Genomic DNA, 25,452 nt, shown 5'->3' on the forward strand with positions numbered 1-25,452 from the left:
GAGTCATAGCGACCCTGTACAGGGTTTTCAAGAAGCAGCTGGTGAATTTAAGTATGGTGGGGTTTAAATTATATACATATATAGTCCTGGTGTGGTGCTGTGGGTTAATGCACTGAACTGCAAAGTTGGTTTGAACCACACGGTCGTCAGCGGTGCAAGCTTACCAGTTGCTCCTTGGAAACCCTATACAGGGTTGCTATGGGTCAGAACCAACTTGATGGCACTTAACAACAACATATAAATATATATACACACACAAAAACACTTTTACTGTAGTCTAACACAAATTGTGTCAACTATTATTAAAGAAACACACTTGTTTTACATTACTTTGTAATCTAATAGGAGAGTTACCCAAACCTCTGGCTCAATCATTCTTCAATTCTGTGGTCACATAGCATTGCTGTTGTTATTAAGTACCACTGTGTCGATTCTGACTCATAGCAATACTGCATAGAGTTTCCAAGAAGTGGCTAGTGGGTTTGAACCATCGACCTTGTGGTTAGCAGTCCAGTGCTTACCCTATAGCATCACACCAGGACTTCTACAGTACTAGACAGCCTCATTACTTCCTCACACACCTCTATAATTTACAAAAGTTCTGGACGAGAAGTCCCATCTCACCCCAGCAAAAAATCCTGTGTGTGACAGAAAACTGCCAGTGCAGAATGAGGCAAACTAGTGTTAGTTAGCTAGAACATCATCTAAATAATAAATCTGTTTATTGGTACAATCTTTTAATATCTAAATTTCCCTGTGAAGTGCAAATTCCTACTGAGTAAATGTATCTTTTGCTATTGACCAAATACTAAATAGAGAAAAGTTCTAGAACACAAGATTCATATACTGCAGAACTAGTGAGTTACTTCTAATGGGTTAGAGGACAGTGAATAAGATTGTCTCAGCATCCAAGCCATAGGTTGCAGAGCATTCTGAATAGCCATTACTCCACAAATGCCTTTGTATCTTTTTGGCAAGAGAACAACTCTTAAGCCCTTATGATCAGCCACACTGACAAGATGACTTACAGAGGTTAAGGAATACTGAACCATCAAGAGAACAGAAGGGGCATTTACAAATGGATACAAGGGGGCAAAAGCTCACTTTCAAACACACTGTTTATCAGCCGGCACACAAATGCCTCCCCTTCAAAGAACCACAAATTAACCACTAAGTAATAACCTTCCTCATATTCTTGATTTTTTTAAAAAAATCACTAAATTGCAAATATTTATGTAACAAATAGATACTGATTTTCTCTAACTTGCTATCAGGAGAAAAGTGTGTTTTCTTTATCCTCATCTGGTAACGAACTACAAATCCATTTCTCCCTGTAGAGGATATGATGGATATATGCATCACTTCCACATACATACTTCAAAAACAACTCCTGGGTTTTTCTAATGTTACTAACCCTATTGTAACAGTACACTGAGCTGAATTAACTGATGATGTAAGAGAAAAGGAAACCTCCTAGAGATAGTTCAAATAATTTTATATCAACAGAACCCTTAAAAAAGCAATAAACTTTTCTCTTTTTTTGCCCATGTAACAAGAAAGCAAGCAAAGTATAAATATTAAGAATCATTTCACAACTTTTTTCATAACAGTGAGTATTTTATAAATAAATTTCTAATGTGTGCTCCCTCCCCCACGCCCCGGGCATCCACTCTAAATCACTTGTAAGTGGGTTTATGGACCTGGGAATATCTCACAAAGTGTATTCTCAAAGATTCTCTCAGCTCGTTCTACTTTTAATAAATCAGATCCAAAAATTTCCCAAAACATTGTCTGGGGAGCAAAAGCATTGTTAACTATTTTTGTTGCCTTTAGCTAATGATACCCAAACAACAGAAACTTACTGAGTTTGATATTTGTACATCATTAACAAGTTTGTACATCATAACAAGGACAGTTCAAACGCACCATGTGACATCTCATTAGCATATTTAAAGGGCACAAATGTCTTTAATTACTCTATAAATTTAATATTGAAATGAGTAGTTATTGCTAAATTTTACTCTTGAGTAAAATTATGTTTAACTATACGGTACTACTGTTTCAGAACAATTGTAAATGGAATGTCCCTTTAGCTAAAGAGAAAGCCATACAACTATTATAATTATAAATTACATATATAGCTCAGTTTTCCCCCCTACAATCTGAATTTTGAAAACAGCTGTCAATTTAAAATAAATTTCCAAAACTGCTGGGACTAAAAAAGGAGGAGCAAGGAGACATGGGAAGAAAGTTTAAAGTTGGTCCACTAAATTAAGAGATACAAAGAGCAAAGCATGATTGACATTTTCTAATAATAGAGAACAGGAGTCCTGGTGTGGCGCTGTGGGTTAATGCATCAGACTGCAAAGTCAGTTTGCACTGCAAGGTCGGTGGTTCAAGCTCACCAGCTGCTCTTTGGAAACCCTATACAGGGTCACTATGGATCGGAGTCGACTTGACAGCACTCAACAACAACAATAATAGAGAATAGCATCTGAACTTAAAAATTTAAGACTATTTCCACTAATACTAATTTCTAAGATTTATACTGCAGTGTTTATTTATATGACTAAATATATCCTGTTAATTATTAGGAACATCATATGCACTAAACTAGCACAACTCTATGTGTTTAAAATGAGACCGCAGAAAAATAAAACTTCAAGTGATTTAAATGGAAAATAAAGCTTTTTCGCTTTTCTAAATACATAACACATTCTCTAAATTGTGTTACGGAACAGGTTGTCGCAGAACTGTGTGTGCATAGCTGAGTGTGTGTGCTGTCGAGGTGGTTCCAACTCATAGTGACCCTGCTGCATAGGGCTTCTCAGGTTGCATATCTTTATGTGAGCAGAAAGCCTCATCTTATTTCCAAGGAGTGATGTGTGTATAGTGTAGGGAAAACAAGACTTAGGGGGAAAAAGGTGGGGTAAGTATGGATCTTTTTTTCCCCCATTTAAAATCTTCATCTTACCACCCTCCACTTTCTGAAACTTCTTTTCAACGTAAAATATTATAATATTTATCTGGTCACTTAATTAAATGATATTTAATAATAATATAAAAAAGCCTGATACTAAAATACTTTTTCTAAGAAAAGAATGGTTATAAAGAGAAAATACAGGAAGAATAAAAGAATATGATAGGATCTGATTATTATTAACTTAATGTACCCTTTTCCTATAATTTCAAAACATTTTATAATTAACAGGAATTGTCTTAATAATTACCAAACCAAAGGAGGGAGTGTGGAAAAATATCTGTTTTTCAAGAGCTATGTAAATTATAGTATTAGAAATTCAAGAGCTAATGACTTTTTCATACTGTGTTTCAAGTTTTATAAATTACAAAGGACTAGGATATAGTACAAATAATTAGATTTAATTTCTGTTTAATTTGTTTCTTTCTGATTATAACTTTATCTTAAATAGGATTTCAATATTTGAAAACCTCTGCTATCAGACCTGAATCAGGAAACAGATGTATCCTCTCATTCTTCATATTTTCTCCTAATTTAAAGATGATTAATTAGATTAATTATAGAACAAAAGACAATCAAAATGTCAAAGTAATTTACTATTTATTTTTCACCAATTTTTTCACAAACTTCATATTCAACTATCATCTGTACTATTGGTAGATCTAACATAAAATTAATAAATAGACTTCAATAAAAAAATTTGGGGGCCCTTTCATTTTAAGTGTAATCATATTGTAAGTTTTGAGGGCTTATATTTATTTATAGTAATGACTGATTTTTTAGTTCATTTTCTGGTTTAAAAATATTCCTAGGCCATTTTTATTATGTAAAACACATTCAATTATTCAGGCAGAATAGAAGAAGATTCTTACAATGCTATCAATGTGGGCAAAATGGATGAATTAAATATGTGGGTAAATCATGGCCAGAGTTTTATTCAAAAGAATTTTTTGTTTAAGATCAAATTTTTATAAATACATTGAGATAATAAACATTCCTTATTTTGAAAATTTCCAGTTGAGTACGATAATCATTAATCATGAGCAGTAGTATTTAGATATGTTTTAATAGCGGTACAGAATTTATTACATACATTCTAAATCCCATGCCTAGATAATAATGTGTATTCTACGTTCAAAAACTGTTAAGAAGGGTGAACAGATTTTTAAAGTAAGCAGGTCTTCTCAAATCTTGGAAACAACCAAAGACATTTATGTTAAATCTTCCGGAAAATAAGTATTATTTTAACACTTACTGGACATAGTAGAGAAACCCTTAGGCTGGTTGTAGCTATTTCACTGTCTGGATCTGCAGTCAATTTCTCTTTAACTGACATTGATTGAAGAAAAAAAACAAACAATAGAAAAAGGTTATTTAAGATACATCATCACTAATGCAACATGAAAACAAACAAACAAACAAAAAACCACCACCAGGAATTTAAAATGACAAATCATAAAAAAAAAAAACCTAGAAAATAATCTGCTAAACTATTTTTTTATTAAAATGAATGGAAGAATAAAAATAATTATATGGCCTATAAATTCTACAATAAGCAAAGGAAGGAAAACAATTGTATATCTAGGGACTGATTACATTTCCTGTGAACTTCCTATTTCTTGTCCACAGAGGAAAAAACTGCGCTGCAATAACATAACGTAAATTTCTAGGCCAGGTGGACATACTCCACTGATGGCAGACCCTTTAAAAAACAAACAAAAAACAATGACTAATATTATTTTGGCTCTTCTATTTTAAAAATTAATAAGCAGCAATTATAAACCTAACATTTACAACATTTTGAACACCCAGATAACAAACAAGATATTTATTGCAAAACATATGAAATCTAATTTCAAATTATGAAAAGAAAAAAAAAATTAAATTACCTTTTTAAAAAAACCATACAAGTGGTATCCTATGCAAGTCAACCCACCTCTCTTGAGCTTAATTTCATTTACAGTAAAATAAAACTCCATACTAGATCAGCTGTCTTTATGTTCCAACTTGTGGTTCTTAAGAGACAAGGCATTCGTAATTTTATCTTCTAATGACTACTATATGATTCTCCTTTAGTCTAATATAATAAGGCCACTAATACTTCTAACCTGGAAACCTGAAAACCTCAGTCAGTAAAACACTGTGGAGACTAGAAATGACTAAATGTAATATCCCAATAATTTCAGAAACAATTTGACAATAACTTTGAAATCAGTATTGTATAATAAGGGGTCCCCAGTAAAGTGGTTGTGTACAGTGAATAAATCACTGAGTACCAAGGCTGTCACACAACTAAGTATGACCAGATAGGTAACATTCAGTAGAGAACGGAAAATTGAAAGAGGAAAAAGTATTGGTAAGAAAGAATGATTTTGGTTAGATATCTGTTGTGCTGATAGGCATTTATGAAAATCAAGAATCATGCCTTTATGAAATCGAGTGACAATGTTGTTTTTGTTGCTAAGTGCTGACGAGTTGGTTCCAACTCATGGCAATCCTGTTAGGAGTGAGGAGAACTGATGAGTGTGAGCAGCCAACCTTGTGGTTCAAATTGACCTTGCGGTCCAGTGCTACACCAGGACTCCATGGTAACAATTCTGTCAAAACCTCAAAATGTATATATTTCACAGACTGCCTCACCCTAGTTCTTGGTTTGTAAAAACAGAGTGATTACATCGCTCATGCTAATTAATATCATATTAAGTGATGAAAAATATTCCCTGGCATCATTCTAGACCCAAGGTTAATTCTTTCTTGTGAAGATGGTTTTAAAGAAGAATATATTGTATTGACAGCAGCATATAATTGCTGTACAAAATCAACATGACAACCGAGTTCCAATGTGATTACTAACCTTTCTACATGCCTTTGCCAACCACCCCACGAGCACCTTCCCCTACACACAGCAATGGAAACAGTAACTGAATTTGTGCTTTGAAAGTTTCACTTAAATGAAGCAATTGTTGTTATGTGCCATGGAGTTGGTCCCCACTCACAGCAACCCTGTTCGGGGTTTCCGAGGCTGTAAATCTTTATGGGAGCAGAAACGCATTTTTCTCCCGCGAACAGCTGGTAGTTTCAAACTGCTGACCCTGAGGTTAGCAGCCCAATTTGTAACCACTACGCTAGTTTCTTTGTAGTTGTCTTTATTTGATTGATTGTGACCTTGGGTCAGGCCACGATAAAGGATTATACAAAAGTTGATTTTATCAAAATTAAAATAAAGATCCTGATAAGAAAATGAAGAGGCAGGCCGCAGAGTGGGAGAAAATATTGCAAAGATACATCTGTTAAAGGATTTGTTCTTGGAACCCATATATAGGGTTCACGACGAGTCAAAATCGACTAGCTAATGTCTATCAATTATTTTTTGATAAGAATTTATCAAATATTTTTCATATGTTAGTCCTTAAAAACTCTGTATGGCATTTAACAACATACAGAATTCTCATAATTCATTATAAGATAAACAACTCAATTTAAAAATTGGACAAAAGCTTTGGACACTTCACCAAAGAAAGCTATAAGGAATGACAAAGATGGTTAACAAATTTAGTCATTAAGCAAATGCAAATTAAAATTATTTCATCATACACCAATCAAAATGGTCTGACAATGCCAAGTGTTGGTGAGGATGCAGAGCAACTGGAGACCTCACACACTGCTAGTAGAAAGGAAAAAAAATGACATTCCCACTATCTAAGAAATTACCAGATTGATTCCTGGAAAGTTAACATATAACCCAGCAATCCCACTCCTAGGCAGTTTTATTCATAATAATTCAAAACTGGAAACAATCCAAACATGCACCAACTGATAAAGAGATAAATAATGGTACAAATAAATGGACTATTACTTTGCAATGTTGTTGTTGTTGTTAAGTGCTGTCGAGTTGGTTCCAACCCATAGCGACCCTGTACAGGGTTTCCGAGGGTGTAAATCTTTATGGGAGTAGAAAGCCTCATCTTTCTCCCGCAGAGCGGCTGGTAGTTTCGAACCGCTGACCTTAAGGTTCACAGCCCAATTCGTAACCACTACACTACCAGAGCTCCTTCTACTTTGTAATAAAAAGGAGCAAATCACTTATACATGAAAAGTACATGGATGAACCTAAAACACAATATACTATGTGAAAGAAGCCATACACAAAGGACTTATATCACTAGTTTATACAAATAACGTGCATATTATACATTTTTGGCAGCTATGATCTCCCACCTGAGGTATTTTCATAAGCATACTATGTTGTGTGTGTGTATATTATAGTAGGACCATAGAGAAGAATATATATAAACACATATTCAAACTGTACATTAAAAAGGGTGAATTTTGACTGCTTATAAATTAAACTTTATAAACATGACTAGAAGGGAGGGAGGGAAACAATTTTATTAAATTTATTTACAAGAAAGAATGGAGAAAACAATTATTTAAACAGTAAAAGGACTTATACTCTGGGCAGGGGAACAAAAACTAAACCAGACATATAGTAAGTCTGGTTACAACTAGACAACTGTGCAATAAAGAATTTGGCTGGCTTTTGTCCCCAGTTCCTTTAAGTCCTTAGAATGACCCAAAGGATAAAAGTGTCATTGTTATTCATGGTGGGCCCCTCAAACCACACCTGATAGTATATGTTAACAAGAAGTCTCAGTATGGGGGCTGACCATGCCAGAAAGGGCAACCCTGTGATTAGTGGTTTGGTCCTTTGAAACAGGTAATATAAGCTCAGCTACAGAGAGAGGGACTGTAGACTGAGTTCAATCATGTGGCCAGTGACTCAATCAATCATGCCTAAGCAGAAACACTCCAATGAAAATGATGCCTTCCAAGCCTTGGTAAGTTTCCCTAGCTGTCACACACTGATGTACTAAGAGGATATCCTGGAGCACAGTGGAAGCTTTACATCTGGGACCTCCCAGACCTCATCCTGTGAGTCTCTCCTTTTGGATGGTTCTGATTTGTATTCTTTTCCTATAATAAAACTGTAAGTATAGCTGTCATGTGACGATAGTATAAATTTAACTTGGAATGTAAGCATAGTGCTTTCCTGACTTTTGTGAGTCATTCTAGCAAATCACCGAACCTATGGGCTTAGTGGGGCCAGGCGTCTGAAATGAGAGGAGCCAATGGTGCACTGTGCCCTGAACCTCTGAAGTCTGCTCTATTTCTGGGTAGCTGGCACTAGAAGCGATTTGTACATGTTAAGAAAGTTGGAGTTTTAATATCACTGATGTTGCTACCAGAAGAGAATCATGAAAAAGAAGAGGAAGATTATTTAAAATTGATTTAAAAAATAAAGGCAAGATACAAGGGCTCAAACCAGGGCAGTGATAGTAGGACTATAGAGAAGATAGACTTGAGAAATATTTAGGGTATATGTTTGCTAGGATTTGTTGAATAATTTGTTTTCTAGGTGACTGGAAAGAAACAGTCTTGAAAGAGGAGAACAGAGAATTTCAAGGAAAAAATACTTGGTATCAAACGCAGCAAAAGCATCCAAGAAGAAGACAGAAAGGTATTCATTATACGTGCCAATCAGGGTATCACTGGTGACATCTATCTGCAAGAGCAGTTTTAGTGGAATGATAACGGTTTACAGGCAGACTATAATGGGTTACAGTGAGAAGGTAGAAGAAGCAATTATAGATGACTCCTTCAACAAACTAGATTGAGAACAGGTGAAATCCAAAGATGAATCTATGGAGGAGTTTGTTTTCCTTTATCAAAGCGTAAAAAGAGAAGTGTGACAGGGAAGTTTGACAGGAAGATCCTCAAGAGAGGGAGTATCTGAAAGTAAGAACAAACAACAGATAAAGGAGGGATCCAAGTCTCATAATACTGTTTACTGAGCATATTTCTACCTGGCTGCCTGTCTCACAGATATCACAAATACCACAAATCTAATACTGCACTCTGATCTTTCTAACTGCTTTCCCCTGTAGTAAATGGCACCACTATTTACCTGTGCCTAAGTAAGAAGCCTGAAACATCCCTGGCATCTTTTTCTTCTCTCACTATTTCTACCCCACAACACTTCCCAAATCTATCCATTCTACTTCCCTCATTGTTCCCTGAGCCCAAAACAACCTCATCTTTTGCTTGCTCTTGTTAAGTGCTGTCAGCTCAGTTCCAACTCACAGTGAACCTGTGTACACCAGAATGAAACCATGCCTAGCCCTGTGCCGTTCTAATAACCGATGCTACGTCCAGTTCACTGAGAGTCTTCCTGCTTTTGCTTTACAAAGCACAATCTTCTGTTTCCAAGACCAGTCTCTCTCGGCAGCATGTCCAAAGTACGTGAGATGATGTCTCACCATCCTGGCTGCTGAGGAGCATTCTGGCTGCACTTGTTCTAAGACACAGATTTCTTTGTCTTCTAGTAGTCCATGGAATAGTCAATATATTAATCACCAACACCATAATTCAAAGGCATCAATTCTTCAGTCTTATTCATTGTTCAGTTTTCACATTCATATGAGGCGAATGAAAATACCATGGCTTGGGTCAGGTACGCCTTAACTTTAAAGTGACATCTTTGATTTTTAACCTTTTTAAATGAACTCCTTGATAACTTCTGTCTTTTCTGTTTATCATGATGTTGCTTATTGGTCCAGCTGTGAGGACTGCATAGGCTACTGCAATAACTTCCTAACTGGTCATACTGCATCAGCCTTGCACCACCCTCAATTCAGTCCTCAAAATGATGTTTTTATTGTCCAAATCTGTTCAAAATTTCTCATCAGCTTACTATCTTCTATATGAATTGACCCTATGTCTATCTCTGGTCAGTCTCTACTCCAGCGCCACTGGCCTTCTCTCTTGGCATACTTCCCCCTTATCGTCTTGGGGATAACTTTTCTTCACCTTGAAATCCTGTCTTAAATATCACATCTCAGAGAGGACTGTGGCCCCCTGTTGTATCTCCACAGAGTTCACTGTCTTTCTTCATGGTGCATATCACACCTGCACATCTGTTCTCATTAATAACTGTGCAATCGTTTCCCACCAGACAACAAGTTTCTGAGGAATGCAAAGTCAGTGTTGTCTTACTTACTTCTTTATTCTCCAGTGCTTGGAACACAGTAGACTTTCATATAATTTCTTAAGTAAGTAAACTAAATAAATAAAAGATTAACCTTGAGAAGGAAAAGGGAAGTTTCACCCTAGGAAACTAAAGGGAATAAAGTGAGGATGAACACAGATGTGGAGAAGCTGAAAGGTTCTGGTGGTACTAAGACTCGCGATGAAACAGGTGTTTAGAGAATTCACATCTAACAACAGTGTGCTGGGGAGGGGAGCAGTGTGTGAGGGAAGGGGAGCCCAGGTCTGAAGTGACTGCTGAAGGATTGGTGTACGGAGCAGAAGCTGCACAGCATCAGTAAAAGACAATTTAGTGATGCTGACATAATAACTGTGCATAAAAGTAGAAGTCACAAGACAAAAATACACTAAATCAGATGAAGAAGACACTGGATTTCTAATCTGGTGACTAATCTAAACCTAATGATATTAGACTAACAAAACATTGCCAGTAGAATTTAATAAAACTTTGGAAGACTTGGGGTCCTGGTGTGGCTCTGTGCAATAAGCACTGGCCTGCTAACTACAAGGTTGGTCGTTCAAACCCATCAACCACTCCTTAGAAATCCTATACATGGTATCTATGAGTTGGAACCAATTTCATGGCACTTAACAACAACAACAAAGAAGACTTAACACTAAATATACTTGTAGATTAACTGATTCTTCAAATATACAACATGCTTTTCTGTCAAGTTGTTTTAAATAAAATTTTTATTATACAATTAATTTGTTACAAAAGTCATTTCATTATAGACATTAAGGTAAATGCCAAGCCCTGGTATAGTGTTGTAGAACAAGCACCGGCCTACTAACTGCAAGGATGAGAGTTCAAACCCATCAGCAGCTCTCAGAAACCCTAAACAGGGTCACCATGAGTGGGAGCTGACTCAATGGCACTCAGCAACACCAAAGGTAAAATGTCCGGTGAAGCTGGGGAAGGACTAGTGATCTGCTTACACTAATGTCACAGACAAGACACCGATGGAGCACTTCTGTTCTGCAACAGATGGGGTCGCCACGAGTTAGAATCAACTTCACGGCAATTAACAACAAAGATAAACAATCTCTGTCCTTGAATCATCTACATCACATTTCTATTGAGAACAATCTAAATTAATATTCTGTTGGTACCCTAGGCCATATAAGTAAGACAAGACATAAACTGTCACTAAAACTGCACCAAATCAGTAACTCCTCTCCACCCCTACCACTGTATCTGTTATTGTTGTTGTTAAGTGCTGTGGAGTTAGCTCCGACTCATTTGACCCTTTGGTAGGGTTTCCTATATAGGAGTGACTGGTGGATTTGAACCACCAATCAGAGTTGAAATAAATTGCTTTTGCTACTTAATAGTGGCGGCTTCCTGGTATGCCGCTGTAGGATCAGCACTGGACTGCGAACCACAAGGTCGGCAGTTCAAACCCACTAGGTGCTCCTATACAGGATTGCTATGACTCGACAACACTTTAACAATTCTAGGCTGCCCTTCCCACTCTTCCTCCAGGTGGTGCTGTAAACTCTAAGTAGAGAAGAGTTCACTACCGGCGCAAAGGCAGTCTGTCTGCATTGTTGTTCTGTAATATAACAGCTTTATCTGTTCTAGCTCTTGATATTCTTTTCCTATGAAGACTCACGTAACTCCAGAGTGCTTTCTGAGTGGAACCAGCATACATGGCAAACATGAAGGTTCTCAGTGGAGTATCAGGAGTGGACCCCAGCGACACAGCAGGAAAGGAAGCTCTTCACTAGCACTCCCCGCTTCAGTGTCTCGATCTCTTTCTTTCCTCAGGAGCTCCACCATCATCTCCTTTTCCCTGAGCCCCCTCCTGAAGGCCTAATCAGCACTGTCAGTCTACTCTGTTAACACTCTGACACACAGACAGGTTACAGAAAGACAGAAAAGCTGTGCTACAAAGGGCAATAAGAGAAAAGCTGACCTTATTAAACTTATTAGCTTTTTCCACTAGAGTGTTCTTAACTATAAATCTACCAGTAGGCTTCACTAACCAACTCAGAGCAGGGTCCTTAAAGGGTACCTATCTAGCCCCCCCCCATTTAAATTTTCCCCCTTAAGTGCCCAGTATTACCCCCAAATGTATCTATGATGAAATTACCTCTCACAACAAAGAGAGAATAAAGGAAAAACTTAGTTCACCTCTTTGGAAAGGCCTTAACTCTCAAAAATTGAGGTCAGAACAGTCAGTTTGAAGACCTTACTATGTCTCAAACGTACGAAAGCAAAATGAACCAACCAGTAATTCCCACCTATGAAACCAGACTTGGGGAGACTTTAAAAGTCACATGGTCCACACCTCTCTACAGATGAGAAGTATGAGACTCAGAGCAAAGTGACTTGTCTAAGGCCCCATAGTTCAGTAATCCCATAACCCACTTCGTTATTATTTCTACCACCCTAATATGCAGGCTTATATCTTTTCCTGGATAAACCTTCAATCTAAAAGAACTCTCTTGAAATACTAGGGAGCTTCAACACAAACACTGTGGGAAAATTCCATTTTCTTTTACTTCCATTTTTCCACAAACTTTTTTGAAGCCTCTTTGTATATGGCACATTTCCCCTCCCATGTCCTAGAATTCTTCAACCAATTATTTATTTTATGAAGTTTCAGCAATATATTCTACCATGTTCATGTACTGCCTAAAGTTCATTTTAGAACCAATAAAATGTGCATTATAAAAATATAGGTCATAACAAAGATATTACTACTTCTTTCGAGTCTTGTTTTACCCTAACTCACAGAAAAAGGTTTTCTGTATTTTTAACCCTGTATGAGATTCTAGTAAAAGATAAACTCTACATTCCTTGAGTTGAGAAAACACTACGCTAGCCTCTATCAAAATATTTCAACTTCATACATTAAATAACTTTATCATACGTACTTAAAGCTCTAGAATGATCCGGATTCCTTATTCCCTTTGCTCGTAACCTCTGAAGAAGAACTGTTGAGGATAACTGTTTTACAAGATACACTGCCATGGAATAGTTCTGAAAAAAAAGATGTAGAAAACAAACAACATATGTAGGCAAATAGTACATCTACTAATGTATATCAAATACTATCTTAATGAGTTTTCATTTAACTTGACCCAAAAGCTGCTGAGAAGGTCATATACCTACACTCTCAGGGACAAGGAAAGTGAAGCAAAGAAAAGTAAATTAACTTGCCCTATTTTTACAACTTTTAATGGACAAAGCCAGAACTTACACTCAAGTCTGTCATGTTTCTGTATTACCTCACTACCTATACTGATTTATTTAAGGCAATATATCAAATAATAGGAGCTTTGGTAGTGTAGTGGTTACGAATCAGGCTGCTAACCTCAAGGTTGGCAGTTTGAAACTAGCAGACGTTCTGCAGGAGAAAGATGAGGCTTTCTGTTCCCATAAAGATTTACAACATCGGAAACCCTGTGCAGGGTTACTATGAGTCAGAACTGACTCCACACAGTACTTAACAACAACAACAAATAAAACAACAGTTAAGATTTAAATACAGAACAAAGCCAATAAGGCATCACAGGCATCATAAACAATATTTAAGTGGGTAATACATATCTAAAATAGTAGCAATTAAAAAAAATTATAAAGGGGATTGGCTTGTAAACCTATTCTAAATTATACCTTTAAGCCTTCAACTAGTTAATGAAAAGACTCTAACATAGGCCATTATAATACTGCAAGCAAAGGGAATATCAAAGGAACTATGCGGTTGGTTGACAGATCAATATATGAGTATCTATTGCCAGCAGACAAGAGAACAAAGGAAACAATTAATCAACAAGCCAAGATAGATAGAGTGCGAGGAACATGGGGGGATAAGAGGAAGAAAAGACTGAGGCTTGTATAGAATGGCAGAGATGGAAATGAGAAAGATCACTGTCCATTCGGTATTGAGATTAAGAGATCTGAAACAAAGCAAAAGGAAGACTGATCAGCTTATATTACAACTATATACAGCTTTCAAAGTACTCTTAACATATATACTTCATTTAAACTCACATCAAACCTATGGGTAGGATAGGTATTTTTTTAAGTGAAGGGCTAATGAAACAGAGGCACAAGATTATGTAATCTGCTTGTGATTATGCAACTGTCTGGTGACAGCGCAGACACTAAAGCCTAAGAAAATGGATGTGAGTCGAGTGGTCTTAATGACCAACGCCAGCATAATCCACCACAGTGTTTGTGGGTTGAGTGGTCTTAATGACCGATGCCAGTGTAATCCACCACAGTTTTTGCTTTTACAGACCCTACTTGCTTTGAGGCTATTAATCTAGCCCAATGTATATTACACTTTTTTATCACTTTAAAAGTTTTGAAAATGTATTACCGTTTTTGACAACAAGAGAAAATATCTTCCAGCACACTCTGGAAAGTAAAAATTTCATCTAAATTCATAAACTTATCCATGTTTACAGATAAGGGAACTGAGCCATGAAACAGTTAAGTAACTTGCCCAAAGTTACAGTTAATAAGATACAAAGTTGGGATTCAAACCCAGGTGCACTGGCTCCAATGCTGTTCTCTCAACCAGAAGTCTGTAATGTTTCTCTACAAAAGCTTTATCAGAAGGGAGAAAAAAAAGAGTATCGAAAAAACTACTTTGCTTTCAAAATAAAGGAATAAATAACCTTAAAACTTTCCTAAATTTTAGAGCATAAAATATACCAATTTAATATAAAATCCCAAAGCCTCTTTTATATAAAGGAAACATATTCACCTTTATTACTTATTTGTTGAAAGCTTCAAGTAGATAGAAAATGGAGAAATGCTAATTAACAATGAAATTATGTACTGACAACTTGAATCTTCAGAACTAGGAATTACCCTTAGGCTTTATATAAATATTTAAGAAGAGATCAAATAAAAACCACAGTTACAAGTTCAGTGAAGAGGGATGTTCACTCAAGTTGAAACATGCAACCAAATAAAAAGAAGCAACAAAGAATGTCAGATATTAACAAATGCCAATGTGCCAATAATATGAAAGTAAGTTTTATATCAAATGAAAAGGGGTCAGCAGCCAAAACCCCTGGAAACTTAATTGTAACATAGTTATCTCCTCTAGGTAGAGGATATTCTATTGTTATTCTAATCCTTCAAAGTACTACCTAACTTCAACTGTTTGCATATATGAAGGAGCTTCAAAAAATTGGTGGAAAATGGATTAAAGATAATGAAAATTTTCTATGAACTATCTGAAGCCCCCGTGTATTTATCATTAATATTTTTGTCCAATACTTTTCTGAAAGTCTTCTACGTTCTTTATGTTGTCTTGAAGTGCCATCGTGTCAGATCTGACTCATAGCAACTGCGTATAGGGTTTCCAAGGAGCGGCTTGTGGGTTTGAACCGCTGAATTTGTGATTAGCAGTCCAGTGCTTATCCTACACAGAGCCATACCAGGACTCCAAATTCTTTACACTGGTATCTAGTTCTCTACAATGACAGTGTATACTAAGTGGTAAATGCTCATTCTCTTCTTTCTAGTATTTAATGCTAAATATTGTTGTCGCCGTTGTTAAGTGCCACTGAGATGGCCCCAACTCATAGAGCAAGCCTGAACACAGTTTCTGAGGCTGTAAATCTTTACAGGAGCATAAAGCCTCATCTTTCTCCAATGGACTGGCTGGTAGGCTGGAACCGCTGTCCTAGTGGTTAACAGTCCAGTGCTTGTCCTACAGAGCCACCATACTCTCCAATGACTTACAAAAAAAAAGTGAGTTTACCTGCGATGTGTATCAGAGGGCTAAAAGACATACAGGCAGATGTACAGATTCAGTATGAACACAGGTAATGCATTCTATAATTCCCATTGTTTATAATGGTATCTATTGTTCATTGTGATTCACACATTTGAATGTCTTTGCATAGTTAATAAAATACAAATAAATTTTATATATATATATATATATATATATATATATATATAAAAGACATATTGGCAGGGCTGAGTTTAGGAGGAATGTACCAAGGAGAAGAGAAAAGTACCTAAGGGGTTTTTTATAACCCATATACAGAATAAGCACTGGAATGCGGACCACACAGTCAGTGGTTCGAGCCTACCAGTGGCTCCTCAGAAGACAGATGAGGCTTTTTGCTCTGGGAAAGATTTATAAGCCTTAGAAAATCTATACAGGGTCACTGTGAGTCAGACTTGAAGGCTCTTAACAGCAACTCTTCTCTTGAGTCAAGAATTACCTGTGGGTACTCTTCTCTACTTGGTACATTCCTCCTAAACAACGTTAGTCCTGCCTGTACATCTTTAATACCACGGATACATACCACAGATGACTCACATTTTTCTCCCTCCAGCACAAATGTATCCTTAAGCCCTATGTGCCCAATTAGCTACTCAGGATAGCTCAAACTCAAAAACTTCAAAACTGAACTCAGTTTTCCCCCATCTAGTCCACTAACACCTCCTCCCTTCAAAAAAGCAAAAAGCTAAACCTGACCCTTTTTCAGTGTTCTACTTCAGTAGTATCATTATTCATCTTATTGCCCAAGCCAGAAACAAGGTGTCATCCCTGCTAGCTCGCTTTCCTCTCATCCATCCATTCATGCAATTCATTATTTAGTCCTTCAGCTCTACCCTGCTGCTGCTGCTCTAGGTCAAAATACTTTCTATCTCACTAGTACTTTTGCAATACCTTGCTCCTAAGAGGTGGTCTATCTAACAAACCTCTATCCAAACTATTTCCTACTCTGGAGACTGCTTTATTCTTACACAAAAATAGGATTTTGTAAACTTTCACTTAAAAAGAAAACCTTTAACATTAGCATTATTGACAAGGTCCTTCACATGGTTTCCCAGCTCTCCCGCCTCACCTCATACTCTGCTCTTCACCACTCTGTCCTCCAGCTACACAGTAGCTTTCTTTCAGTTTTAAAATAAAAATGAAGCTCATCCCTGCCAGGGGTCTGTTTCCTCTGAATCTTTCACTACCCTCTCTTGGCTCCTGGCTCAGTTACTACTATTTCCTTAGGGAAGCCTCCCCAACCTCCTTATTTAAAGCATCCTTTAATATACTAAAAAATTGCCAGGTTCTCCCTTTATAGTACTTACAAGTTTGTACTTTTTGTGTGGCCCCCTTGAGATCTCAGGCTGTATGAAAGCGAGGCCTTTCCCTTGTCTATGTCCTTGGCACTGTCAAGGAGGTCTTGGATAGTGCAGTGGAGAAGTACTCAGCTGCTAAATAAAAGGTTAGTAGTGGTTTGAACCCACCAGTTGCTCAATGGGAAAAAGACGTGGCAGTCTGCGTCTGTACAGATTCACAAGCCTAGGAGCCCTCTGGGCAGTTCTCCTCTGTCTTACAGAGTCACTAAGAGTTGGAATCACTTGACATCAGTAACCATTCAAAAAATTTCAAATGAATTATCAAATCCATATTAAAATATTTTAAATAACCAAGACTCTGAAACTGTCCCAGAGAAAGAGAGACTAGTACAGAAACTTCAAAAGTCTAAGATAAATAAAAAATTAAATATTAACACTGGCTTCAGAAGTCAGCATGTATTGACTTTATGGTTACTAGTAACTACTTTAAAAATTAAATTTTTATCTTAAACTATCCTTAAACTTTGTTGCTGTTATGTGTCATTTAGGTTACTACCGACTCATAGTGACTCTGTATAACAGGTCTCTGAGGTTGTAAATCTTTGCAGGAACATAAGTCTCTCATTGTTTCTTCCATGGAGCAGCTGGTGAGTTTGAACCGCTGACCTTGTGGTTCACAGTCCAGTGTTTATCATACAGATTGGATTGAATTATTACATGTAAAATTTGAAATATTAGAGAAGCCTAGAAGAAAATACAAGTACATGTTGTTGTTGGTTGCTATCAAGCTAATTCAGGCTCACAGTGATCTCACACGTGCAGCGTAGAACTGCTACAAAGGGCTCTCTCAAGGCTGTGTCCTCTTTTTGACCTCAGATTGACAGACTGGTATTCTAAGGCACCTTTGGATACTGTGAATCTCCAACCTTTTGGCTAGCAGTTGAGTGCTTAACAATTTGGGCCTCTCAGAGATACCCTAAACAAAATTTGTGTGTGTGTATTTTTTAAAAGGAAACCCATTGAAAATCCATTGTGATATAAAAATAAATTTTATCACAACTTATAATATCATTTATCTATAATCTCAAGGTAGCCATGGGGATTCTTAACCCTTAGCTTAATACCAATATCTGGAAGAAACAAACATATACTTACTCTTCCAATTTCTGCAGTCCAAGAAACAACAATGGTGTTTGGTACTGTTGTGGACAATCGGACAAGTGAGGTGATATTAATTGGTCGGCTGGGTCGCTTTGGTTCCACACCATTTTTAGTAGGTGGAAGATAACCCTAAGAACAAAATAATATCTTTTTATTTATTATTTCCTCAATTTATATTTCCATTCCTTAGCAAAACAAAACACCAAAATCCACTCACTACACACTAGAAAATATTAATATTTTCGTTGAGTAAAGAATTAAACATCCAAAAGTTTCTTGTGCTATTATTGTAGTAATGATACTATAGTTTTACTGTAGTAAACCTGAGAAAATACTGATAGAAATAAACCTTTTAACATTTACGAGCATAAAGCTTAAATAAAGTCTATAAGGAATATTTTCAAGGGCATCAAAAAGTTCTTCCCCCAGTTCCTATATACAGTACTGCTGCTGTTGTTAAGTGTCGTTGAGTCAGCTCTGACCCACAATAACCCTATATAGGGTTTCTGAGGAGAAGCTGGTGAGCTTGACCTACGGACCTTGTAGTTCCAACCTACTTTGCAGTCCAGCACATTAACCCAAAGCGCCACACCAGGACTCCAATATAAAGCATTTGTTGTTGTCGTTAAGTGCCATTGAGTCAGTTCCGACCCATAGCAACCCTGTATAGAGTTCTAAGGAGTGACTGGTGAGCTTGAGCCACTGTCCTTGCAGTTCAAACGACCTTGCAGTCCTGCGCATTAGCCTACAGCGCCACACCCGGACTCCAGTATAAAGCATGTTATTGTTGTTATGTGCCATGGAGTCGGTTCCGACTCATAGCGACCCTGTACAGGGTTTCCGAGGCTATAAATCTTTGTGGGAGCAGAAAGCCTCATCTTTCTCCCGTGGAACAGCTGGTAGTTTCGAACTGCTGATCTTGTGGTTCGCAGACCGATTCGTAACCACTACGCTACCAGAGCTCCTTAAAAATAAAGCATAGTATTCTTTAAATCTCCATTTACAGGTCCACAAGAACACAGGTGTGATTCTGTTGAAACCATTTCTCCTCTAAATCTAGTACAACTCTAAAGTCATCATATTCAAATCCAATCCCAGACTTTGTCTCCAGCTAACGTCACAGCTTCTAATTGTATAGAGTTGGCCTAAGTGTTTCACCTAGCCACATGAAAATCTACAATCACAGCTATGATGTCTTATTTAGCAATGCATTTTAAAAATAGCTTTTAGGACTTACTGGAAGGCTGCAAGGTTTTGTATTCACTTTCACACAGAGATTGGGTGGAAAGTGATCTTCTTGTGGACAACTGGTTTCAGATAAACAAAACCTAAACAATAAAAAGTGTACTTAATTAAAGTGTGAAATAATAATTTTTGCTCAATAGCTCATTTAAAAAGATGATCAACTCTTTAACAGTCATGAGAAAGATAAAACTATAAAAACTGGGCATATCACATGAATAAACATATTTAAACAAGTTTAAAATGAATAATTCTGTCAATGAAGGGTTTCAGTGATCGTGATTATCAACCTGTAGTGCCTTAGTGACATCGTCACTTATTAGTTCAAGCATGTTCTCAGGAGCACCAGTGTTTTGGGATATTAACAGGTGTTACAAGGTGATGGGGCAGACGGGAGAAGGTTTTGAAATACAATTAATTTTAGAAATTCTGATTTTAAAACAAAGCACACTATGCTTCCTTTAACAGAGAACATCTCAGGTTTAAATAGTCTTATAAAAGAATATACTTGAAACGCTGCAAACCTCTCCTTCCATCCCCAAGACCCAGGTAATCCAGTAGCTGCTCAGAACTAAAGAGTGATAATAGCATTACTTGTGTCATGTCCACATGTGTTTAGAAAACTATTTTAGAAACTTGTTAAAATACATATTTCTAAATTACATGCATAATCTTTAAACCAAGGATAGCTACATAATTTATCATTTCTCGTCTATTCAGAAAAGATTTTATTTATTTCTATTCAGAATATTATTTTTTATTTATGACTTCTATTCATTACTATTTCCGTATTCTCAATATACATTTGAGATTCATTTAACCTTTGCAGAATATTCACAGCATACTTTCATTACATGGTATGAAAACCTTATCTCTGAATTCTGTGAAATATGCATTATGCCCAAACATCTTCCCTCAACACCTGCAGCATGGGGTGTTAACATGCCCAACACAGAATCTTCACATGGGAAAGGTCTAAACAATGGATACTACGTTATCTAAATTTCTATGTACATACATATGTTCATTTGGGGAGACAATGTATCATCAGATTCTCAGAGACCGGTGGTTGTGTGCTGTGGAGTTGGTTCAGCCTCACAGTGACCCTCTGTAGGGTTTACAAGGCTGTAAAAGTCTTTATGGAGCAGAAAACCTCCTCTTTCTCCCTTGGACTGCTGGTAGATTCGAACTACTGACCTTACAGCCTAGTTCATAATCTACTATGATAGAGGCCCACAAGAAAGTTAAAAAAATTATTAATCTACAAAGATTTTCTCAAAATACACAAGCTTACAGGATCATTTCTACCTTTAAAAAAATGTTTTCATTACAATAATTATTTTTAACACTGCAACAGTACAAGGATGTCACCAAGTCTCTAATCATTTACTCCACTGCAGTGATAAATCTATGACACTGACTGTCTGAAACTATAGGAAGAGATAACTTATTTGACAAGTTGATTCCTGTTTTAAATTGTCCTAATAAACTTAAGAGAAAAATTTTTAAAAGGAGCAGAAAGTTGCTGTGAAGGAAGTCATGAGAGGCAGAGAAACAGGTACCCAAGTGAAAACAGACTAGGATTCTAACAGAGAAATCACTGACATGGATTCTGACAAATTTATTTTCATGCCTTAATAAAAAAATACTGAGGCTTTTTATTTTAGAGCTATGGTTTTTAAACTGTATTTTAGTTGTTTGGACCCGTTCTTCAAATGAAAATGTACTCAGAATTCAAACATGAGAAACAGATCAAAGCAGCATTACTTTGATGGGGGGATGGTATGTGTGTGCATAGCTGGGGGTGGGGATGGGGAGAATAAGAGGTGGAAGGGGTAGAAAAGTAAACAGAATGTGAACTGGACTCTACTAAGGGTGGCGTCAAGCAGTAGTTTGGAAGCCACTACTTTAAAGGGTAATGTTACATATGAGTATGAGCAAAACATAAAGTAAACTGTTAATAGCAGGAAGTGAAGATGGTTTTACAATATGTAATTGCAGTGCAGTGAATTATTTAATGTCTCTTCTAGCCTTAGTCTTTGTAACTCCACCAAATGACTCTGATGAGTCTGGGTAAGAATAGGTAGGAGAATATACTGACAGGATGATATGATCAGTGTAGATGTTCGACTTAACTGTACTTGTAAAAACGCTAGCATGGGTATAAAATGGCCCATCTCAGAAACAGGATGCAGAAGCTCACTATCATCAAAGAAGAGACAGGAGTGAAGTGAGTCCTTTGGACCAAGAGATCCCTCCGTGCACACTGAGCCTCCACAAGCCGGGGTCAGAAAATGGTGTCACGAGAGGAGTGTCAGAGGAGCAACAGCAGTAGAAACCAGAGCCACAGCATGAACTCGAGAGGTGGGCTTGATGCCCACAGAGCAAGTATACCTGAGTGACTTTTGGCATGAGGAAGAGTGGGGAACCTCTAATCACTTAACCGGGGGGAGCTAGAGCCACGTACGTGTCTTTAGGCTGAGGCTTACTATGATGGAGTGGTATGCCCTGCAGTGAGCCCTAAAAGAGATTTGCACCATTTCCCAGGCAGAGAGAGGCCTACCTGTCGGCATGCTGAGAAAGGCTGTGCTGACAAGAACAACTGGTCCCTGAGCATTTCTGATCCTGAAGTGTAACCTGCTAATTTCCCTAATAAACCCCACAATGGGATTTGGGTTCTGAGTGGCCACTGTAACTTAACTACTGAACCCAAGTGAATAAGAGGGCTGTGGAAGGAATGGCTGGTGTCATTTTGTAATAGTCATGAAGGCATAATATTCTAGTCCTTTAAACTATTCAGTTAAGAATAAAAGTACCCAGATCTATAGTGAGTAGGACAGTCTTTTCAGTGCCTTTCAAAATTAAAACCAAGAAAATTACTAGTCTACTGGGTAAGGTTTTGTCTATGGAATAAAACCTAATCAAGCACAGTGGTGGTGATGGTGGTTGTATACTGTTGAGTTGGTTACAATGCATAGTGACCCTGTATAGGGGTTGTAAGGCTGTAAATATTTAAGGGAGCAGAAAGCCTCATCTTTTTCAAGTGGAGTGGCTGGTAGGTTCCAACTGTTGACCTTGTGGTTAGGTAGCCCAACTTGTATTGCACTACACTACCAGGGCTCCTTTAAGCAAGTATGCTGTTGTTGTCTAGATGGTTCCAACTCATAGTGACCCTGTACAGGGTTTCCAAAGACCAGTGGGTGAGTTTGAACTGCCGACCTTGTGATTTGAAGTCCAGCACTGATCCTATAGCGCCAGTTTCTTCTCTGCTTTTCTCATTGTTTTCATCACTTTATTTTAAAGCTTAGATTGACGTTTTTAAACTGTTTCACATAGCACTGAGCAGCTGCTTTAATCTGTTTTGACTCCCACTGAATTTATAACTTGTACATACAACTTGTTGTTGTTAAGTGCTGTCAAGTCAATTCCGACCCATAGCGACCCTATATAGGGTTTCTTAGGAGCAGCTGGTGAGCTTGAACTGCCGATCTTGCAGTTCAAACGGCTTTGCATTCTGGCACATTAACATACAACTTACTACCTGATTAGTGAAGCTGAGCTATTATTGAAACTCATCATCCCCACACTTTTGGGAAAACAGCTTACTGAAGAAAACAATCATCTTCTATTTCCTATTCCATCCCCATTGCATTAAGGGGGCAGGGCATTTCAGTTTATACATGGTTAATTAAGACTGACAAGAGCAGCATAGGACAGTGCTTTACATAAGTGAGAAAGGACAAGTTAACATAAAAGATTTCTTATATATTCCAGGAAGAAATGAAAAGGCTTAGAAAACAAACTGAATGAGGGCAAGCTGTGAATTCATATTGGAAAGTTTTCTATTAATCTTTATAAAACTATTGAGACATCCCATGTTGAATCTAAGTAAAGGACATTAAAATTAATGATTTAAAATACATGACAAAGAAAATTCGAATCTTTTGATTTCTGCCAGTCTATGAGAAACTGTAGATTTAATCTAAGTACTAGTTCCTTACCTACAGTAGTTTGCCTCTCATGTAGATAAGCACCTTGCTTTCATAAAACTTTTTATTTCTAAAGAGCTGACCACTATGATATTTAAAGATATCATTAGCTGGAGCTTCTCAACCAACTGAAGGCAACCAAAGTAGAGAAATATGGTTAGACATAAGATATAAAACTTGCTATATTAAAAATCTAACCCAAACCCACCGCTGTCAAACAGATTCCAACTCCTAGTGCCCCTGTAGGGCAGACTAGAACTGTCCCATAGGGTTTCCAAGGCAGTAAATGTTTACAGAAGCAGACTGTCTCCCAAGGCTCGTAGGATCGAATTGCTAACCTTTCAGTTAGCAGCCCAACGTTTAATTCACCGTGCCATCATGGTCCCATATTTTAAAAATCTAAACTGGTTAAAAATTAGAGTATTTTATAACAGGAGAATGTTTTCACCTCAGCTAAACATCTAAATGCAATACTTTAAATACTTGTTGAAAATTACGTAGATTTAAAACAATCTTTGAGGAATATTAACTTTTAAAGTCTGGATATATATTACAGTCAACACTGTACCTTAACTGGACCTGCACTGTGAAGTCACATTTGGTCCCAGAAATATCCCTAGAAAAGACAAAATAAGAACTACAATTATTTTAAAATATGCACATGAAAGTTGATTCAAAGACACTGTTAACTCCAGAAAAAAATTTAAATTCTCAGATGCATAAATGTTCATAGGTAATAAAAACATTATAATAATAATTTTAAGTGCTCACACTGCGTGACATTAATACTCACCTAATACACAGTTTTTAAAAAATCACTTACTATAGGTAATTCTGGGCTCAAACGTCAAGCTGCAAGTTATACTTGAAGACAACTTACATGGAACTACTGATTTGTTGAACTTGTTGTGGTGTCAATGCAAATGCAAAACAGGTTTCTCGAAACCGCTGACTGTTGTCTGATGCTAAAGAAAGAAAGAATTATAGTTTTAATTACCTTTGATTTCACCAACGAAGAAGAAAACAGCAAAACCATACTCATACCTTTAATTAACTGGGACGTAGTCTAGAGCTTAGATAACAAGGCAATTAAAATGCTGAAAAATAAGTATGCCAGCTGTAATATAAGAGAAATAGGTCCCCCCCCAAATAACTAATTCCAGAAGGCAATCTATCAGGATTTAAGTTCCAAAAAACACGCTTGAAGAAACACTAACTTAAAAAAGCAAACAAACAAACAAAAAAAACCCTAATTATGTTAAAAGCATCTAAGAAGCACATTTGTACTTTTATTGAAGAAAATATACTGATATCTAAGTTTCCTTAAGTAGAATAGTATAAACTTATTTAAAGATATAAAGTTTTAGAGCTGTAACAAACACTCACACATTGAGATCTGGACATGGGAGAACAATAGGGCTTCAAGACAATTTGATAACTTTATCTATCTTAGATATCCTATAGTTTTTCCTATGCTTAGATGGCACGACTTCAACAACAAAAAATTGCTGTTACTATCTCAAAAGAGTACTACAAGAATGAAAGGCAGAGAATAAAGAGAGTGGAAAAGAATGAGAGCAAGTGAGCAGCAAGGCTGGAGCAAGACTTCCTGAAGACTTGCTGTGAGCAACAACAGTGCAATTGTTTTGCTGTCTAGCTTCTTTTATTCAGCTTGATATTTCTGAGATCCAGCCATGCTCTGTTATGTATTGTTATTGTTAAGACCCTATTCCTAGTGACCCTGTAAAAGGTTTGCAAGGCTGTAAATCTTTACAGGAACAGAAAGCCTCACCTTCTCCTATGGGGCAGATGGTAGGTTTGAACTGACGACTTTGTGACTGGCAGCCCAGTGCTTATCCTATTGTGTCACCAGCAGTAGTTCAATCCTTTTAATAGCTACCCAATCCTTTATA

At 37.0% G+C, this 25,452-nt stretch overlaps 1 protein-coding gene across 1 annotated transcript in view; it reads right to left on the reverse strand.

The window, feature by feature from the left end:
* The window catches only part of PIAS1 (protein inhibitor of activated STAT, 1), a 121,064-nt gene that overhangs the window by 14,599 nt on the left and 81,013 nt on the right, over positions 1-25,452 (reverse strand). Inside the window, exons 3-8 of the mRNA XM_006866557.1 lie at positions 24,420-24,504; positions 24,108-24,155; positions 19,546-19,636; positions 18,303-18,437; positions 12,968-13,073; positions 4,236-4,309 (exon numbers count right to left, since the gene is read on the reverse strand). Of these exons, the coding sequence (XP_006866619.1) occupies positions 4,236-4,309; positions 12,968-13,073; positions 18,303-18,437; positions 19,546-19,636; positions 24,108-24,155; positions 24,420-24,504 (539 nt within the window). The remainder of the gene's footprint in view (positions 1-4,235; positions 4,310-12,967; positions 13,074-18,302; positions 18,438-19,545; positions 19,637-24,107; positions 24,156-24,419; positions 24,505-25,452) is intronic.

This window comes from Chrysochloris asiatica, unplaced genomic scaffold (genome assembly GCF_000296735.1).
Source record: "Chrysochloris asiatica unplaced genomic scaffold, ChrAsi1.0 scaffold00092, whole genome shotgun sequence".
NCBI lineage: Eukaryota > Metazoa > Chordata > Mammalia > Afrosoricida > Chrysochloridae > Chrysochloris > Chrysochloris asiatica.